Genomic DNA, 19088 nt, shown 5'->3' with positions numbered 1-19088 from the left:
CATTGCAAACTTTGGAGAAGCGTCACTTCTGAGGGATGGCTGTGTTCTGAAAGTGTGAATTAAATGAGTTTGCCTTTAAATGCAAACTGAATCCAATTTCTTCCCTCACCTGCCCCTCCTCTCTACCCCCCCCCCACAAGCCCCCTCAGTATAACTTCCTTCCAGTACATGAGGGAACAAGACCCCACCCAAGAACCTGTAGAAACATCTGTGCCACTGTTATAATTTTGCTACGGCAGCAAAAACTGTTTGAAGCTTAAACCCATTCAGCAGGTACCCAGAGAATCATAGAATTGTAGAGTTGGAAGGGACCATGAGGGTCCTCTAGCGCAACCCCCTGCAATGCAGGAATATTTTGCCCAATATGGGGCTCAAACCCATGACCCTGAGATTAACCATCTCATGCTCTACCAACTGAGCTACTCGATATCACCTGGCTTTCTTTCTTAAGTGGGCAGGAGGCACGGGGGCCTGTAGTGGACATCAGCGGCAACTGGGGTGGGGGAACAGCCTTGTGGGGCAGCCAATAGTAAAAAGTGTGTGCATGATCTGCCATCTCTCCTGCTGCTCTGCTTGAACCAAACATCTTATATTGGCTCACTGAAAGGCAAGCCCTGAGCCGAGAGAGGTCCCCAGCTTCACCCTCAAGAAGGACCCAAAGCAACCAGGCAAAGCCAAACCAAAGAACCCAACAACCTTCTACAGTCGCTCTTTAATGGATTAACTGGAGAAGCACAATCTGCTCACAGGCCCCCCCTGCCCAAGAGTATAAAAGTACTGTAGTAGGATGAAAATGTGAGCCTGGGCAGGCTGACCTCCTTCCAGGAGATGGCGCTGTTCTCCTGTACTGCTCCTGCATCAACAAGGGACCAGTTGGAAAATTGTCTTCTCTTAATTCCCAACCCCAGACTCTTCTCTGGGGCAAGAGATATGAAGAGGGAGTTTTGTTCCAATCAGCTTTTATTGTACAAGCCAGTTATTGGCCTCCTGGCTTGATGCAGTAGCCTTCAAATGATGCCCCCTCCCTGGTTCTTACAAACTGAGGGTGGTCCAAAGAGCCAGTCCGAAGTCCTGCAGGAACACTGGGAGGTGGAAACTTCTCCAGAAGATTCTCTTTGCTTTCGCATGTGGGCTATTACAGTTGCTAGAACCCCAGCTTTGGAGTGTCTGAAATGGGGATCCCTCTTTGCCCCCAGCGATGGCGGGCTTAACCTTTCATGCATTACAGGCCCTTCAAAAGCTCTCTGCTACCTGCCTTCCCCCCTCCCCATGCCCCCTTTGCCAACCAACGAATACGAAGGAGAACTGTCCTAGTATTGCCAGCATATTGGAGATAAAAATGTCATAGAAGAAACAGACATGGCTGTGGTGTCATTTAAGGGTTAAGGAAATAAACTGGCCGGCTCTGCCAGGGCCCGTTGGGACAAGTGGGTTGCCTGACAAAGCAGTGGAGTCTGGAAGGGGACGGATGGACAGCCTCAACAGGCGGCAAGGAGGTCTCCCCGGGGCCACACACACTGCTTGGCTCAGGCAAAGGCAAAGGACGGTGTCCCACGTGAGATGCCAAGGGTGGAGAGGGGGAAGGTGGGCTGCTGGGCTCTCTCGTTCTCCCAGTGTCCTTCTGCTCTGAGGTGTGAGGCTGAGCAGGAGGCAGATGGAAAGGAAGGGGCAAGAAGGCGCCCGGCAGCGAGGTTGAGATTTCACAGTCAAGAGCTTCTTCTTATGCTCAGAGGAGATGGGGGCTCAGGAACTCTGCTCCAGATGATCCCGGAAGAGGGGGTTCGGGGGGAGGGAGAGGGGAAACCAGTCCACTGAAGCTATTGGTGGAGGGTATCTGTTGAGGCTGGAGAGGAGGGAAGAGGGACCAGGCTGTCCCCACAGCTCAAAGTTGGCTCTCCAACTCTCCGTTGAGGCAGCTCAGGGCCAGCTGCTTGCCGCCCGTGGCCAGGAGGTTGTTCTCGTTGAGGCGCTGGGCGCGGTACTGCTCGTAATGCACGCTGTGGGTGATGTCCTTGAGGTCCTGCAGGTGGGATCTGGGAAGGGAGAGGAAAAGAGGCAGGAGAAGTTGGAGCCGCCTGGCAGGTCAAGGTTTCCAATGACCCCTCCTGGCCAGATAGATGTAGGGGGAGGGTGCTTCTACTTCCTCTTCCTCCTCCTCCTCCCCCATTTGACAGACCCTCTGTCCTCACCCCACAAAGAAGGTCTACAATGGTCACATCCCTGTTCCAGGCTCCTGGAGAGCCCTGCGAAAACAAGGTCATCTTGGTTGACCCCATCTATGTCCATTCAACCTCTTTGATCTGCAGAGCTTTGGTGCAGTGACTCCTGAATCTTTGGAATTCCCTGCCCATTGGTATTAGCCAGGTACCTTTGCGGTCCTGTTTTGGGCAGCTGATAAAAACTTTGATCTGTATATTAATAGGTCATGTTGTTTTATGATACAGTCAAACCACAGTTGTCGAACGTAATCCGTTCCAGAAGACCGTTCAAATTCTGAAACGTTCAACAAACAAGGATCAAAGGGTGGTCAGCAAAGTCAATGAAGAAAAAAAGGGAAAAAAAACTCCCTGGAAGTCGTTTGGCTTCTGAAAAACGTTCGAAAACCAGAGCATTGACTTCCAGGGTTTCGGTGTTCGGGAGCCGAAACGTTCCAAAACGGAGCCGTTCGGGAACCGAGGTTTGACTGTATACATACTTTAAAACTGCTGGTTTTATTTACATATTTCATCCCCCAGACAGTCATGCTCAAAAGCTTCAACAGGGAGCCCTTCCTTCAAAGTAAAAAGAGTAGGAAGACTTCCAACTCCCACAACTCACCGGATGAGGAGGTCCCGCAGCAGAGGAAACTCACAGTGGGCCGAGTTTTCCACTGAAAGGAAAGCGCAGATGACAGCTGAACATTTCCAGTGACAGCGAGGCAAATGTGTCAGAAGGGGACAAGGATGGACTGAGCCAGGTGTCCCTGTTGCTCGCCCCACCCAAAGCTTGAAAGAGCAATTCCATGCCATCTCATAGCAGACTTCCCTGGCCTGGGGGCTCCAGATGTTTGTGGCCTACAACTCCCATCATTCCCAGCCAGCAGGTCCATTTTGGAGTACAACTCCCATGAGACCCAAACAGCAGGGGCTGATGGGAGTTGTAGTCCAAGACAGCTGGGTTGAGGAAGGCTGCCTTGTAGGAACATGAGCAAAGAAGAGCCCTGCTGGGTCAAAGTGTCCCTCTCCCCTGCTTTCAGCATCACCCCCAGCTCCCCAGCTGAGCTGCTGCTGAGCCGGGTCTAATCGGGAGATCATAATGCAATGCTTTGGAAGGTCCAGGCTCCCTAGAGGTACGCCTGCAAGGAGACTCCTGAACACCAGAGGGCAGCAGATTTCTAAATACAAGCCAGTGGAGAGTGTTTGTGGTGGTGTCGAGGGATGGGGAGAGACAGCTGGAAAGTATGAAGGCAGTTCTGGTCAGGAACTTCACTTAGCCCTTAAGATATGCCTGCAAGCCACAGCAGAGCTGGGCTAGGCCCTGAGCCCCGATCCCCACTAGTGACACACAGGGAAATCAGTAGAGCAAGCTCAGATGGCACCACCCAAATGATGTAGAACCTACAACCGCAACTTTCAGCAAGTTAAAACTAAACTTGGTGAACCAACATCAAAACTCAACCTGATGAACCGATAACATGTCTGCAACTCAGTGGCAGATGACATGCTTGGCGTGGTCATAGGAACCTATATTGAATCAGACCAATTGGCCTCTCACTGTCTACACTGACTGGAAGCATCTTCCCAGGGTTTCAGGCAGGGGACATTCCCAGCCCTACCTACCTGGAGATGCCGGGGATTGAACCTGAGACCTTCTGTCTGCAAGGCAGATGCTCTACCAGTGAGTTACAGCCCTTCACCAGAATTATCGCAATCTGTGCAAGTCTTCAAGGCAGGAGCCCTCCAAGGGATAGGAAGCTGCCTTAGAGCAAGTCTCCATCTAGCTCAGTGTTGTTCTCACTGATTGGCAGTGGCTTTCTTGGAATTCAGACTGAGGGCATTCCTAGCCCTACCTGGAGATGCTGGGAACTGAACCCAACATTTTCTTTTGTGCAAGCCAGATGTTCTGTCACTGAGCCTTTCCCCTTGGATCTCTAGGTAGGGAGATCTCACTCCTTGGGGCTACCAGGTAGGAACGGGAAAGACCCTGGAGAAATTCTGGTGAACTGCTGCCACTCAGGGCTCATCCACACTTCTGTGTGACTCATGCCTAGAAATCACGAATCCAACCACTTCTGCTTTCACCCCACTGCATCCCCCCAGAAAACCTGCTCTTTAGTGCTAAATCAGAGCAAACATCCATCTGGAGAAAACCCGGCTGATGTTTGCGCCAATTCAGCAGTAAAGATTGGTTTCCCAGGGGGAAAGCAGGGGGCAAATGGAGGTCTGGGTCAGCCCTTAGTGTTGGCAATAATGAACGAGATGGACCGATGGCTTGACTTGATACTGTAAGGGAGCTTCCTATGTCCCTATGGATTGCAATGCATTTTACGTGGGGCTGCCCTTGAAGATGGTTTGGAAAACTTCCACTGGGGCAGAATCTGTCAGCTAGAACCGTTTTGGGGGTGAGGCATTTGGGTCAGATTACACTATTGCAAGCCTGTCAACAGGATCTAGTGCTATTGCAGGCAGTCCACACAAGCATTTATTTCGATTTGCTGAACAATATTAATCTGGGGCGAGGATTCTGGATGTCCCTGGGAAACAGGGGTGCTTCCATGCACGAGAGCACGGCACTCTGACAATACACGTCAAAGGCAGGAAAAAAAGAGGCGCCTCCCCCAACTTCCCTTGCTTGATTCTTGTTCCCCCAAAGCACCTCTCCCTCTGCTTTTGGCCAGCATCCTTTCCCCCACCCCCAGGTGGGAGTAGCAGGACTATGCTGGCCCATGGATGGGGCAGATTGCTGCTGTCAGTGTGGAATGCACCGTGGGGTGGTGGGGAGGAGAGTGCAAAGCCATGCTCTGCAGGTTGAACTCTGTGCCTACAGTTGGAGAGAAGCAGAGCACGACTCCCCCAGATGCCTCTCTCCTGTGTGAGCAGTTGGCAGGAGGACCCAAAGCAGCAGAAGTTGTCTTATGCCAAGCCATAGCACTGGGCCATCTAGCTTAGTATATTGCTTACACTGACTGGGAGCAGCTCTGCAGGGTTTCAGGCAGGGAGTTTCTCTCTCCCTTCCCCAGCCCTACCTGGAAATGCTGGGGATTGTACCTGGGACCTTCTGCAGGTAAAGCAGATGCTTTGGCATTGAGCTACGATCCTTCCTTGAAAGTAAGTTTCTAGTCCTCATGATCTGGACTAAAGAGCTGATTTAAATAGGAGATTCATTCCCCGTGTCTGCATTCATGGGATTGTTGTCTATACAGTATGTTTACATTCCACAGAGTGGGGAGTGACGAAGACAGGATGTTTGTGATACTGTGTTCCGTGAAGTGGGACTATTGCCCTTTGTTCTCTCTTTGCTGCCTGTTGCTAGAGAGAGAGGGAGCCATGTTGCAGTGCTCCGTGTGTGTTTATATGCAAATAAATGTAGATTAGCCAAAACGCTGAGTTGCTGAGTTCTGTTACGCAACTGCGCAAACTCTGTGGATCCCTGAGTGTGCTGATGTTTTTGGGCATCAGTCACTGTGATGTTCAGGCTGAAGAAAGCTTTTGAAGCTCCCGAACCAAGAGGGAGGGAACATGCCAGTCGGGCATGTGTCTCTGCCAGGGTCCTACTCAAATGTAAGAGACCCTAACAAGGAAGCTGCCCTTATGCCATAGCTGCCAAGTTTTCCCTTTTCTCGCGAGGAAGCCTATTCAGCATAATGGAAAATCCCTTAAAAAAAAGGGATAACTTGGCAGCTATGCCTTATGCTGAGCCAGAACATTGGTCCTCCTAGCTCAGTATTGTCCATACCAGGGGTCAGCAAACTTTTTCAGCAGGGGGATGGTCCACTGTCCCTCAGACCTTGTGGGGGGCCAGACTATATTTTGGAAAAAAGAAAGAACCCAGAAATGCATTTTAAATAAAAGGACACATTCTACTCATCCGGAGGCCAGATTTAGAAGGTGATTGGGCCAGATCTGGCCCCTGGGACTTAGTTTGCCTACCCATGGTCTATATTGATTGGCAGCAGCTCTCCAGAATTTCAGGCAGCGGTCTTTTCCAGCCCTGCCTGGAGAGCCTGGGAATTGAACCTGGGACCTTCTGCATGTAAAGTGAGATGCTCTACCACTGAACTACAGCCCTTCCCTCCAACCTGGGCAAGTTCCCCTTCAGGGCTTCCCCAGTCCAGTTACCTTCAATGATCCCCCACTTGGTCTTGCGGCCCAGGACTTTCTTCCCATTCACCTGGTGCTCCTTGTCGGCTCCCACCACTGCAAAGGGGATTTTCTCCTGATTAAGAGAATGAGAGGGGCACCAGTTCATGGAAGAACAAGGGTGTTTCTCCCCACCCACCCACCCCACCTTCCTGCAGCCAATCAGAAGCCGTGCTTTGGTTTTCGAAACATTTGGGAAGTCGAATGGACTTCTGGAACTGATTCTGTTTGACTTCCAAGGTAAGACTGTAGTGCCAACAATGCATTAAAGAGGAAAAGCACAGAACAACTCTTAGTCAATTTCTCCCCTTTCCAGGTTGCCACCACTTACCCGTATTTTGTCATTCAAAAGCCTGTCATCGGGGTCGCTATCCAAGTCCTCCTGGGGGTAAACATGGATTCCGTGGGCCTTCAAGTCATCCTGAATCTGCCAAGAGAAAAGTTTTTGGCACTGAGACCAGAACTCCCCCTTGCCGGCTTGGAAATGTACCTACTTCATGGCCAGGGCAAAGGAAAGTTATGTGAGCAAAGCAAATTCAAGCCCAGTGTGTGGTGATACTCTTGAGCAACCTGCAGGGTGCCAGGGTCTCTCTCCCGCTTTCCCCCTTGACTTTGCAGCACTTTGCACAAACAGCAGAGGAGCTCCTTCCGGCTGGTACCATGTCAGAGTGCAGGTGGGCAAACAGACGAGTGCTACAGACACTTGAGGGTTTCATTCCACCTGCATTTCAAAGCAAACTAACATGATTTCACATTAGCTGGACTGACATGCAGTTCGGAAGGCAGCTGTCAGGGACCGCAAGAAGGGATGCCAAGAGTGGACTTGGGTGCTGGCGAAAAAATATTTTTGCACCCCCACCCAGCAAGGGTAAAAATCTTTACATAGGATATAAAATCAAAGTGTGACCTCGATTTTATGTTAATAATAATTATTCATACTTGCTGAGAATATTACGATCGTAACAACTAATATACCCACGCGATTGTTGCTGAGCTAAGCATGCACTTTAAACATTACGCTTGTATGTGTAACACAACACAATGTGTATCACACAACAACTTGGTTGTATAGTATTTGCATGGTGTTCTCTTACAAAAGCACACAAATGCGACTGTGCACAGTATGATGAGACGGCTGTGTTGTACTGGCAAAGTACAGAAGCGAATGTTTAGCCAGGAATGCCATTATTCGGAATTGGGTGTGCGTTGAACATGAAATATGCATTTTGTTAAGAATTACATGAGTTAAAGTGCGGACTGTGCCTGGAAAGGGCAGGGCAAAAGGTTAAGTGTGGATTAAGTCCAGTTTTGCAGTTAAACTGTCTATAGATCTTTCTAACTAAATAATAAAAAAATAACAGTGCAATTCTAATCGTGGGAGCTTCCAGACCATTTTTATTTTGGGGAAAGGATTCACCACATAATAGCAACGTCAGGTTGCGCAATTAACAGTTGATTGGGAGGTCTTGTGCAACAAACCCACTTCCTGAAAAGGTCAGACTTTGCGCAGTAAGGAGAGCGATGGAAAGCTGCCCTGGGAGGCATTTGCTTTGACACAACGTAGTTTAACCACCCTGCAAACAGACCGGAATGGGAACTCATTAAAAAGCCAACACTCTCTTATCTCCCTACAAGCAAATCGGGATGAAGGATCAATCGGTAGGCGATCTGGAAGCACCCTTGTGTCTACTGAGAAGCAAATCCCATTGGATTCAATGGGGCTTACTCCCAGGTATGGAGCCACCTTGCATTTGGCAAGACACAGGGCTAGACTTGCAACCCAATTTGAGGAAACTTTGCCGCTGCCACCAATGCTCTTCTTACCCTCCGTTTGAACTCTGCGCGTTCCTCTAAGGTCAGAGTGTCGGCCTTGGCGATCACAGGCACAACGTTGGTGATCTTGCTGAGCCGCCTCATAAACTCCAAATCTAAGGGGCGCAACCTGACGGGAGAAATGCAGGAAGTCACTTGCAGCAGTGATGTCCAAGGGCCAGCTCAAGACTTTACATTATATTGCCATATTTACTGCATTTATATCCAATATAAAATAATAATAATAATAATAATAATAATAATAATAATAATAATTTATTTATTTATACCCCGCTCATCTGGCCTGGGTTTCCCCAGCCACTCTGGGCAGCTTCCAACAAAGATTAAAATATATTAAAACATCAGTCATTAAAAACTTCCCTAAACAGGGCTGCCTTCAGATGTCTTCTAAACATCAGATTGTTGTTTATCTCTCTCTCTTTTCCCCAAATATATTTATTGGTTTTATAAAACTGAAAAGACATATAAAACACAAGAATACAACAATACAAAAAAATCACATAAAACACAAAAACACAAAATACAAAAAGAAAAACCATATTTATCATTCATATGTCCTGACATTGTTGACTCCCTCATGCTCCTCTTTGCTGCGTTTCATTGTATATCATCCTTAGTAATTTCTATATCATACTCCAATCATCTTACTTTTACCTCAACTAACAAATTTCACCTCTTATTACTTCCTTAACGTTTCAATTCTTATTCAGAACTTATATCTAAATCTTAATATACTACAATACCTCTACAAATCCTTCTCTACAACCTCCCTATACATCCAAATCTTATATTAAACATTTCCAATATTGCAATTATTTCTTAAATAAACTTTGAATTTCTTCCAATCTTCTTCCACCGACTCGTCTCTCTGATCACAAAGTCTCCCGGTCAATTCAGCCAGTTCCATAAATTCAATCATCTTCATCTGCCATTCGTCCACTGAGATTGTTGTTTATCTCTTTGACATCTGATGGGAGGGCGTTCCACAGGGCGGGCGCCACTACCAAGAAGGCCCTCTGCCTGGTTCCCTGTAACTTGGCTTCTCGCAGTGAGGGAACAGCTAGAAGGCCCTCAGCGCTGGACCTCAGTGTCCGGACAGAATGATAGGGGTGGAGACGCTTCTTCATTTACTGCCTTTATATATATTGGTGCCTGAAGAAGTGGGGCTCTGCTCTTTGAAAGCTTACATGTAATAACATTCCTCAGTTCTACAATACTCCTTGATGATGATGCCCTATAAAAGTTCCCTCTTAAAAATAAAATAAAATAAATCTATTGCAAGTTTAACCTAACAAAAAAGAAAAAAGAAGAAAAATAAACCACCAGCCCACATTAATAATACAATGGCCATCAATAAATCTATCTCAGTTGATATCAGCTATCCAAATGTCCCAATGAATACTAAAACAACTTTGATGTTGAAATATGCTTAATTGTAGCAGGGGCAGTAAGGTCATTCAACCCTGCATAGTTGATGGTGGGTATTTGTCCTTCTTAGGCTTGAAGTATAAGGTCAGATCCTTACCATACAATTACCACACTTTGAGAGTCGTGTCGTCCCCCTGAGAATCCTGGGAACTGTAGTTTGTTGAGGGTGCTGAGAGCTGCAATTCCTCTCCCAGAGCTACAATTCCCAGAGTGGTTTAACCATCAATCCTTCTTCCCAAGGAACTCTGGGAATTGCAGCTCCGTGAGGGGAATTGGGGTCTCCTTAAGAACAATCACCACCTTTAATAAACTACAGTTCCCAGGATTCTCTTTGGGAAGCAAGAGTGGTAGGATACTGCTTTAAACACATTGTGCGGATGGAGCCAATGTCTCTTGGCTGCCAGAAGGGCTCAGAAGGTTCCCATCTTGCTTGCGGAAAGATTTATAGGATGCTGGGAGTGTGTTTGTGACATGTTACCTGGTCTTACTAGGGACCCAGGTGGCGCTGTGGTTAAACCACTGAGCCTAGGGCTTGCTGATCAGAAGGTCGGTGGTTCGAATCCCTGTGACGGGGTGAGCTCCCGTTGCTTGGTCCCAGCTCCTGCCAACCTAGCAGTTCGAAAGCATGTCAAAATGCAAGTAGATAAATAGGAATAGCTACAGCGGGAAGGTAAACGGTGTTTCCATGTGCTGCTCTGGTTTGCCAGAAGCGGCTTTGTCATGCTGGCCACATGACCTGGAAGCTATACGCCGGCTCCCTCGGCCAATAATGCGAGATGAGCGTGCAACCCCAGAGTCGGTCACGACTGGACCTAATGATCAGGGGCCCCTTTACCTTTACCTGGTCTTACTACCCAGCCACCCCATTACGTGAGGAAGCTGGAAGTTCCCATCACACTCGCAGGGTCTGTTGTGTCATTTAATCCAAGTATTTAAGTCTGAAGTTGCTTTGAGTCGGCGAAATCTCCCTGCCAGGCGAAGAGAGATTATTCTGTCCATTTGTGTGCAAAAGCCCACGTGTTGAGAAACTGGAGATACGTTTTCTGGCAAACAACTGAACAGAGTGGCTGCTACTGATGTGATTTATTAGGAAAGATGCCACTCTCTGCTTCTGAGCTGCAACTTAATCTGGAGGTGGATAAATCAAGACGGGATGCATGCTTTTCTTCAATCACAAACATTCGCTAATCAGCGTTCTCTGCACGGATTGCTCTTCCCCGTAAACTCACGCAACTAATTTTAATGGGGAGCCTAAAATCTGAGACAGAAGGTCTTGCCACCGGCACGGAAGAGTCAGCCTTGACTCCTTCCCAATATCATGCTATGAAACAAGTACTGTGCCTGCTTTTTTTGAATCAAGCTGAACACCACTCCAATCCTCCATCTCCCAACTACGGCTCTTCACTAACCCACACTTGCAGACAACCGCGCTACTGTGAAATGTGCAAAACTTAAACCGAGCCCTTCAAGATATACAAAGCAACCTGCCTCAGAAGGGAAGCAGAGCTAATATGCAACACAAAAGGAAAAGGAAAACATAAGCGACATTCTCCTCCAACACTGTAAAAACTTTGGAAGCCACAACTTTAAACAAAGACAGTGTAACAGAATAGGGGGATGTGTGTGTATGTGTATGACTGGAATTGTGTTTTTGTTTTGTTTTGAAGGGAGGGCATTCAATTTTGTTGTAATATTTAAAGTACAATGACAATAAAGTTTCTATCTATGAAGAAATCTGAGCAAGGGCTTATTTCTACCATTGGAAGACTCGGTCTATTGGCCTGCATGCTTGGTGTTTGCAAAAGAGATGTCATTTGGAGTCATGTACCCTTCTGGTCTAAGGCAAGGGATGGCAGGGGCCCTTTGGAATTGGGCAGGGTGGAAGGCAGGGAGCCCAACAATGGGAGCAGCCAGAGCCAATGAGAGGAGGAGCCAACGAATTCTAGTTTGGCCCCTGTTCACATCACCCCGATGAACTCTACAAGGGCAAAAACCAAGACTGAGAAAGAAGGCAGCCAAGGCTACTGTACTGGTTGTAAATGAGCAGGAAGGGAGGTGAGGGCTGGCTGAGGGCAGGCTGAGGTTGGTGGGGCACTAGGAAACAGGCCAGCCTCTGCAGGGCAGGGGTGAGGAACTGGATCTGGCTAGTGGGCTGGTCCCTCCCCTCCTCGAACCCTGCAGGTCCCTCCGGTAGGTAGCCACCCACCTGTCAATCGCCCGATGTCATCAAATGTTTTTCCTTCCATGGTTTGAAATCAAACTGTGTGGGGATCTGTGGATACTACTGATCACTTCATCATCATAGCTGCCAAGTCTCCCGTTTTTCACGGGAAACCCCCGTATTTTAAACCGTTTCCCCCTGGCAGCCCGGATTGGGAAAAGTCCCGTAAATCCCCCGGATTTCCTACCTGCCAGGGAGGCTCCATTTTGGGTCCTGGCGCTGCCCGATTTCCGGTGCCCAGACATGGGTAGTGCGGCACCGGAAGTCGCTTCTACACATGTCCGGACATGCGTATAAGCGACTTCCGGTGCCGCGCCGCTGCTGATCCCGCATTTTTCAGTGGGAGACTTGGCAGCTATGCTCATCATGGCGCCTGCAAACCTTGCCCACAGCACAGAAAAGGCGCAGCTTCTCATTGGAATCACCTCTAGAGAAAACATAAGCTTTGGAGTGTGGCGGCAGCTGGCTGCAGGGCGTTCAGTGGGGCAGTAATGGGAGGGATGGGCATTTATTTTGCCTCCCAGCCAGTGGTGTAGTCATGGGAAGCTCAAGACCCATTACTATTTTTGTCATAGGATCCCTGTCTCCAGTGCCCCAGAGCTGCCCAATCAGCATGAAAGGGGAGGGTTGTTGTTGTTTTTGTTTTAGCCGCTGAGAAGAAGTCATGTCAACCTTTGTGCTGATTAGAGTCAATCAGAGTGAAAGGAGTTGAGTCGGTCACAGAGGATTGGCTCCTAGGGTCACTCTGGAGAAGGTGTCAGGAAAAACGCCAAGGGCTTTGTTTTGTATGCTAACACTGAAAACACAAGGGGTGCTTCAGATTCAAGAGCACAGTGTGCATGTTCTGTTTCATACAATGGAACTTCCAAAGTCGCGCCGAAAGAAGAGATTGGAGCACTCCAAATCATTTGCCCGTGCAGGTGCTGAAAGGCAACACACGGAGATTTGCACTGATCCTTGCAATGCATCCCTCCTTGCTATTGTTTAATAATTATGGAATGATTATATAATCTTAGAAGGGGCGTGCTGTGAGGGGGTATGGCTGTGACTATCAGAAGTACACGTACTTCTGGATTTGCCACTACACCACTGCTCCCAGCCCACGCCCACTGCAAGAGCAAGGTGTCCTGGGAGCGTTCTTACCTCCCTCAGTGACTGAGGGCACTCCCTGCCCCACCCTCCAGCAGCCCACTCCTCTCTCTTGGAAGCCAGTGGATTCTTGGCCTCAACGCAACTTTCTCCTCCCACCTATGCTGGGTGGAGCAGGGAGAATGGCGAAGAAGCAGCTTTGGGACAGATGTTGGAAAAGGAGAGATGGGGCCAACAGTACCCACACACCGAGGGAGAGGAGGGGACGGGGGACAAGGAGCCTGGCAGGCATTTTTATGAATGCCCAAGTCAGCCCCGATGTCCTTCTCTGTGGTGCCCGCAGGCTCAGCTGATGGACATTATTATGATTGTTTATTATATTCCCTGCAAAAAAATTTTTTGCATCAAGGGGTCTCAAAGCAACTTACAGAAAGAAGATAGGAAAAGCATAGGCTTTCAAACCAGACACACCAAGGGGCAGGGTGGGGCCTAATATAAATTTCCAAGAGCAGAATTCATAGTGTCTACACTGTTTTTTCCCTCGACTCGGGGGGCGGGGGGGGGGGGGGAATGGGACCCTTCAAATGCCCACCAGCCCCAGCCAGCATTGCTGGAGACAGGCTCCCACAACCTCTGGAGGGCTACAGGATCCCAGTCCTGCCCTACGCTCTGTTGAAGGCAAAGTGACGTCACTTGCAATATGTTACCTGAACCGATGGAGCGTTGGGGTGATAGACAGAAAGGCAGCCTACTCTTCCCTGGCTGATTCCTTCCTGAGTAACTTTGCCTGTGGGCTTTCCCTCGGGCTTTTCATCCTTCTTCTTCTTGCCATGGGCCACCCTTTTGCTAACCTCTTGACTCCATGACGGCTACATGTAAGCTTGTGGTTGCTTGCTAGGAGAGCACTAAGACTTAAGTTTCTTTATCCTTAAGGAATAACATCAACTCCTGATAGCCTGAACACGGGAAGTCATTCAAAAATATTGAATTCGGAACTAATTAATTGGCTTTTTTGATTGTATTATGATTTGGTATTGTTATGTATTGAAGTCACTGTATATAGTTTTCCCTCAGGTCCGAGGCAGTTGTTTTAGGAGGGAACTTTAAGAGGGAATTTTGAATTTTGATTGATGTTTTGTTACATTGTTTGAGCCAGCCTCTATAAAAGCAGGCTGGCTCAGCACTTCAGTTCAGTTCTGTTCTGGCTTCCGAATAAATAGTTTCTTGAAGAACCGCTGTGTCGACTACCCACTATTTAACAGGTATTGTATTAATGTGGCCTCCATTGGATTGTTATTAATGAAAAATTAGCAAAAAATTATTATTATTATTTTTTAAAAAAGTTTCTTTATCTTTTCCAGCAACAGTTTTACTAGACTACTAATTCCTGTTCTCTCTTTCTCTCTAATTCGAACGCACCCAAGAATGCTTGATTGTTATGTACTGAACTGAATCCCAGAACAATAGGATCCAAAATGCAGCAATCTGATTGGTTCGCAGGTGCCACCCAATCCAGCTCCAGGTGATAATGAAATAAGAGTATCTTCTTCACCATCAGAGATAAAGCGGGTGAGGTCAGGGAGAAAAACGATGACTCTTATTGCCTGTATTTGCCTCCCTACCCCCGCCTGCAAGAAGGGCTTACCAGTGGCCAGTTGGTGGCACGAAATATACACAGGCGTGGACTCGGGTGTCGGGGATTTTCCGTTTGCGGTTGATGAGGATCTCTTCTCTCAGGTATCGCTCGTACTGGTCGTTGATATATTCAATGATTGGGTCCCAGCTATGGGGAAAGAGAGAGGGTGATTCTTATGCTCAGAGGAAATTCTCCCTTCAAGTTGCTCCTCTCCTAGCATGTGAGAGAGGAAAGCCATGTCTGGAAAGAGAACAGGCAGCGGTGTGGGGAATGTTTTGGAGTAGAGAAACTCTGCAGTATAAAACAAAATAAAAAAAATTCCTTCCAGTAGCACCTTAGAGACCAAAGACGTTTGTCATTGGTATGAGCTTTCGTGTGCATGCACACTTCTTCAGAAGTGCACATGAAAGCATGCACACGAAATCTCATACCAATGGCAAACTTGGTCTCTAAGGTGCTACTGGAAGGAATTTTTTAATTTTGTTTTGACTACGGCAGACCAACACGGCTAACTACCTATAACTAGAACTCTGCAGTATAAATGAGGTTAAGCACACCCTTCCACCATCACCTCTCTGTTCAGAATCGCCCTGAGAAAAGAAAGTTTCACATGCACATATTCTTGTGGCAACAGTTTTGGAGTGGAAGGCTCTGGTTTGTGCATTTTGTCAGAAATCAGGCATGCTATGCTCACACAGTGGCAAATTCAGGTTGTGTGGTTCTAGTTGATTGGGAAGCCTTGTGCATCTGAACCCTCCCCCCCAAAAGATTAGACTTTATGCACTAAGGAAAGGGGGGGAATGCACTGGAAAGTGTGTGACGACACTTGCTTTGATGCAATGCTGTATTACAAAGAAATCTGAACGAATGCTCAAAAATAGCGGACGGCGTCCAATCTCCCTGGAAACAAATCAGGAAGAATGTATCATAAAACAGTTTGTCCGGAAGCAAACCCCAACTGATAAAAGGCATAAGATAGAAGCCCCGCCGATGTTTCACGTACAGAAACACTTTTAACGGTTGTGTTGTTTCCACCCCTAGTGCCGGTGAGCAGCCCCCTTCCCCAAGCAATCAGTTCCCTCTCATACCAGTTTTGATTGTTAATCTGATCCCCAAATCCTGGCGTGTCTGTCACTGTCAGCTTCATCTTCACACCCTTCTCTTCAACAACTGTTGGGAAACAGAGCGAAACAGTGTTAGTTCACTGCCTCCGAGGGGCCTTCTCATCCCAAAGGGAAACTCACCCACTTCCTTCCCGCAAAATGTGGCAAACTGAAGTTAAAATTTGAAATATGAAAAACTGAGAGCAAAACTGATGGATTTATTAGTTTTCTCACACAGTTTTCTCACACAGAAGTCTCTCACACATACATGGCTTCCATAGAGCAGCTCAGAGACTCACTGCCCCCCCATGTCCTCTTCCCCTCCCTCCATGGAGTAAGAGAGGATTCTTCCCTGCTTTGCCTGTTCAATTTGACTGCAGACACTTTAGTTTACCGCATAAATTTTGTTGTTGCTGTTTTTGTTGTTGTTTTTTAAAAAATAAGAAGACAGGTTTGCATGAAATGCACATGTGCTTATTTATATTCACAGATGCAAAGTTAGAAAGGAGGCACAGAATTTAAACAGAACGGCAATTCATCTCACCAGAATAGCCAGGTGACCCTGTCTCCCTTCTCTCATGCTAATCAATTCCATCAGCTCATCTGCTTTCCAAATTTCTGTTAACTATTCTTTCACTGTTGGTGGCGACCTATTCCCCCCCCCCCATTTTGCACCACAAGTATGTGAGCAGCTGCTATTAAATTCCATATTAAGTCTTTATGTTTTATTTGTGGATCTAACTAGCCTGATAAAATTATCGGGGAATCCAATGTAAAAATGTTATTAATGACTGTGTCTTTACTACCTCTCCCTAAAAGGATGATTTATTCATTGCATTGCATTTTACTCAGAATTTTTATTATACACTGCCCTTCAGCAGAGCTTCTAAGACTGAGATGGTGTTTTCAGGGCTAGGAGACAAATGTGGTCCCAAAAGCCTTTCCCATCTGGTCCCAGCATTCAAAACTCCCATTGTTCTAGGTGCTTTTTGCAACAGGGAATTTCCTTAACACAAGCAGTATCTGAGCTCTGGGCGCAGCACAGTGGTACCTTGGTTTAAGAACAGCTTAGTTTATGGACAACTTGGATTAAGAACGCTGCAAACCCGGAAGTAGGTGTTTTGGTTTGTGAACTTTGCCTTGGAAGCCGAACATGTTCCGCTTCCTGTCGGGTGTGTTCCATTTGTAAATTGAGTCCCCCGCTGCTATGGGAAAGCACGCCTTGGTTTAAGAACGCTCTGGTTTAAGAACGGACTTCCAGAACGGATTAAGTTTGTAAACCAAGGTGCCAGTGTACTGCGCCTAAGATTTCAGATTAAAAGTGCCACTGCGGGAAGGAAAGGAGGATCTTTTTCTGCCTCCCCACTTCCAGCCACTCTCTGAAAACTGGAGAGGAGACCCTCTTAAGAATATTAGGGGCGTGGGCAGGGGAAGTATGGCTTTGTATTTTGCAGGCTTAAGATGAAGACTAGAGCCAGGCATTCCCAAACTGCGGCCCTCCAGATGTTTTGGCTTTCAACTCTCATGATCCCTAGCTAACAGGACCAGTGGTCAGGGATGATGGGAATTGTAGTCCAAAACATCTGGAGGGCCGAAGTTTGGGGATGTCTGGACTAGACCATGTGAAAAATGAACATAATATTTTAGCTTCAGGTTTGTATTCTTGTGATAAAAAAGCACGCCTAGATATTACGTTGTCGTGCCCATAACCTTGGTTTAAAGTGCCATTTAGCAGATATTACGTTGTCGTGCCCATAACCTTGGTTTAAAGTGCCATTTAGCTCCTAGTTTTCATATCTCAGTTTCTAACACTGTCTGGCCCTCAGAGCTCTCCTTAGGCCACGCCCCTCCTAAGCCACACCCCTCAAGTCTTGATTGGCGCCACCCACCCAAAAAAAAACCCAAGTGATTTTGCTAGGCTGGAATGTGTCCTTGAACCCTGAGAGTTATTCTTGCTTGCCTCAATGGAGGACAGAGAAGGGGGAGTGTGAAAGGTGAACTAGCCTAGCGTAAGAAAGGTAAAAAATTATGGGAATGAGGGCTGAGAGTAGGACAAAAGGAGCCACACTAGGTAAATAATGAGTTTATTAGGATTGTGGCTGGCAAGTACAGGAGAGAAGGGGAAGCAGATGTTTCCCTCAGAACACCAAAAGAGCAAAAGAGGAGGCAGCGTGGTGTACTGGTCACAGTGTCGGACTAGGAACTGGGAGACCAAAGTTCAAATCCACACTCAGCCATGAAGCTCACTGTGTGATATTGAGCCAGTCACACACTCTCAGCCTACTTCACAGGGTTGTTAGGAGGATAAAATGGGAAGGGGGAGATTCGTGTATGCTGGCTTGAGTTCCTTGGAAGGGAGGTGCGATATAAATGTAATAATGATAATAATTCTGCCAGGGTCCTCACCGCGAGTGACGGAGAGCAGCTGCAAGGTCTTGGGAATGCATTCCTCGTAACCGGAGCCTGTCGGTTTCCGGCTGACCTTGGATTTGAAGAGCGTGTTCACCATGGTGGACTTGCCGAGGCCACTTTGACCTGCGGGTAAAAGGGGAGAGGAAGAGACGGCCATGAAACCAAACCTAATACATTGGTGGCCTTCAGCTCTCGGGAGGGCTCTTGCACGGGAGAAGATGGAACAAGCATGTTCTTCATTGCTCTAGGCAGGATTAGAGCAGAGATGGCTAAGAGACCAATTTCAGTGAAATCAGAGACCTTTATTCCCCTCCCAGAGTGACAATCCCCCAGAAACTCTGGAAATTGTAGCTCCCTGAGGGGAACAGAGGAGTCTCCTTACAACTCTCAGCTCCCTTCACAGACTACAACTCCCATAATTCTTTGGGGGAAGCCCTGGGTGTGTAAAGTGGCATCATAGTGCTTTAAATCAGGGGTTCCCAACAAAATTTTTCTCGAGGACCCCTCATCGAGCCGCTATTGTGACAAGGACCCCCATTAATTCCTAATTAAAATTAAAAAGTGAGAGCCAAATTAAGAGTCTTTCTATATTTTATATTTATACGTTTTTTACAGTTACAACAGAGTACTCCACCAGTATACAGTTAGTTTTAATTTTCAGTTCTTAATGAGATGAGTTAAATATGTCCTTTGAGTCCATTATTTCTGAAATATTAGGTTTGTTTACAAACACTACTGTTTTGCAAAGAGGCAGCGTGCGCCAGGGAGGAGGGAGGGGAATGGAGAAGACAGGGTACCTGCGCAGTAGCGCACAAATGAAGCCGACGCGCGCAAAGCATCTTGGGGAGGTGAGCGTTAGTAGAATGCGCGCACTGCCTCTTTGCAAAACAGTAGTGTTTGTATAGCGCCACCTAACGGCATACAGCAGAACTACTGCCTCTATCTAATTCTAGTTTTGCGCTAGACTCTGCTCATGCAGGAAGCGGCCAAAACAAAAAATCTGTTATCATACGAAATATATTTAATAT

General features: G+C 47.3%; 1 protein-coding gene across 4 annotated transcripts in view; it reads right to left on the bottom strand.

The window, feature by feature from the left end:
* Positions 1-188: 188 nt before the first annotated feature.
* The window catches only part of SEPTIN12 (septin 12), a 72473-nt gene continuing 53573 nt past the window's right edge, over positions 189-19088 (bottom strand). For all 4 annotated transcript variants that reach the window (XM_035131210.2, XM_035131215.2, XM_035131214.2 and 1 more), the window contains 8 exons: positions 18055-18183; positions 15634-15715; positions 14555-14692; positions 8163-8280; positions 6670-6765; positions 6318-6414; positions 2818-2869; positions 189-2033 (listed from right to left, as the gene is read on the bottom strand). In XM_035131210.2, coding sequence (XP_034987101.2) covers positions 1883-2033; positions 2818-2869; positions 6318-6414; positions 6670-6765; positions 8163-8280; positions 14555-14692; positions 15634-15715; positions 18055-18183 — 863 coding nt within the window. In that variant the 3' untranslated portion in view covers positions 189-1882. The remainder of the gene's footprint in view (positions 2034-2817; positions 2870-6317; positions 6415-6669; positions 6766-8162; positions 8281-14554; positions 14693-15633; positions 15716-18054; positions 18184-19088) is intronic.

This window comes from Zootoca vivipara, chromosome 14, assembly GCF_963506605.1.
Source record: "Zootoca vivipara chromosome 14, rZooViv1.1, whole genome shotgun sequence".
Taxonomy (NCBI): Eukaryota; Metazoa; Chordata; class Lepidosauria; order Squamata; family Lacertidae; genus Zootoca; species Zootoca vivipara.
The sequence above is the reverse complement of the archived record's forward strand: the minus strand, read 5'-3'. Positions and strand labels throughout refer to the sequence as shown.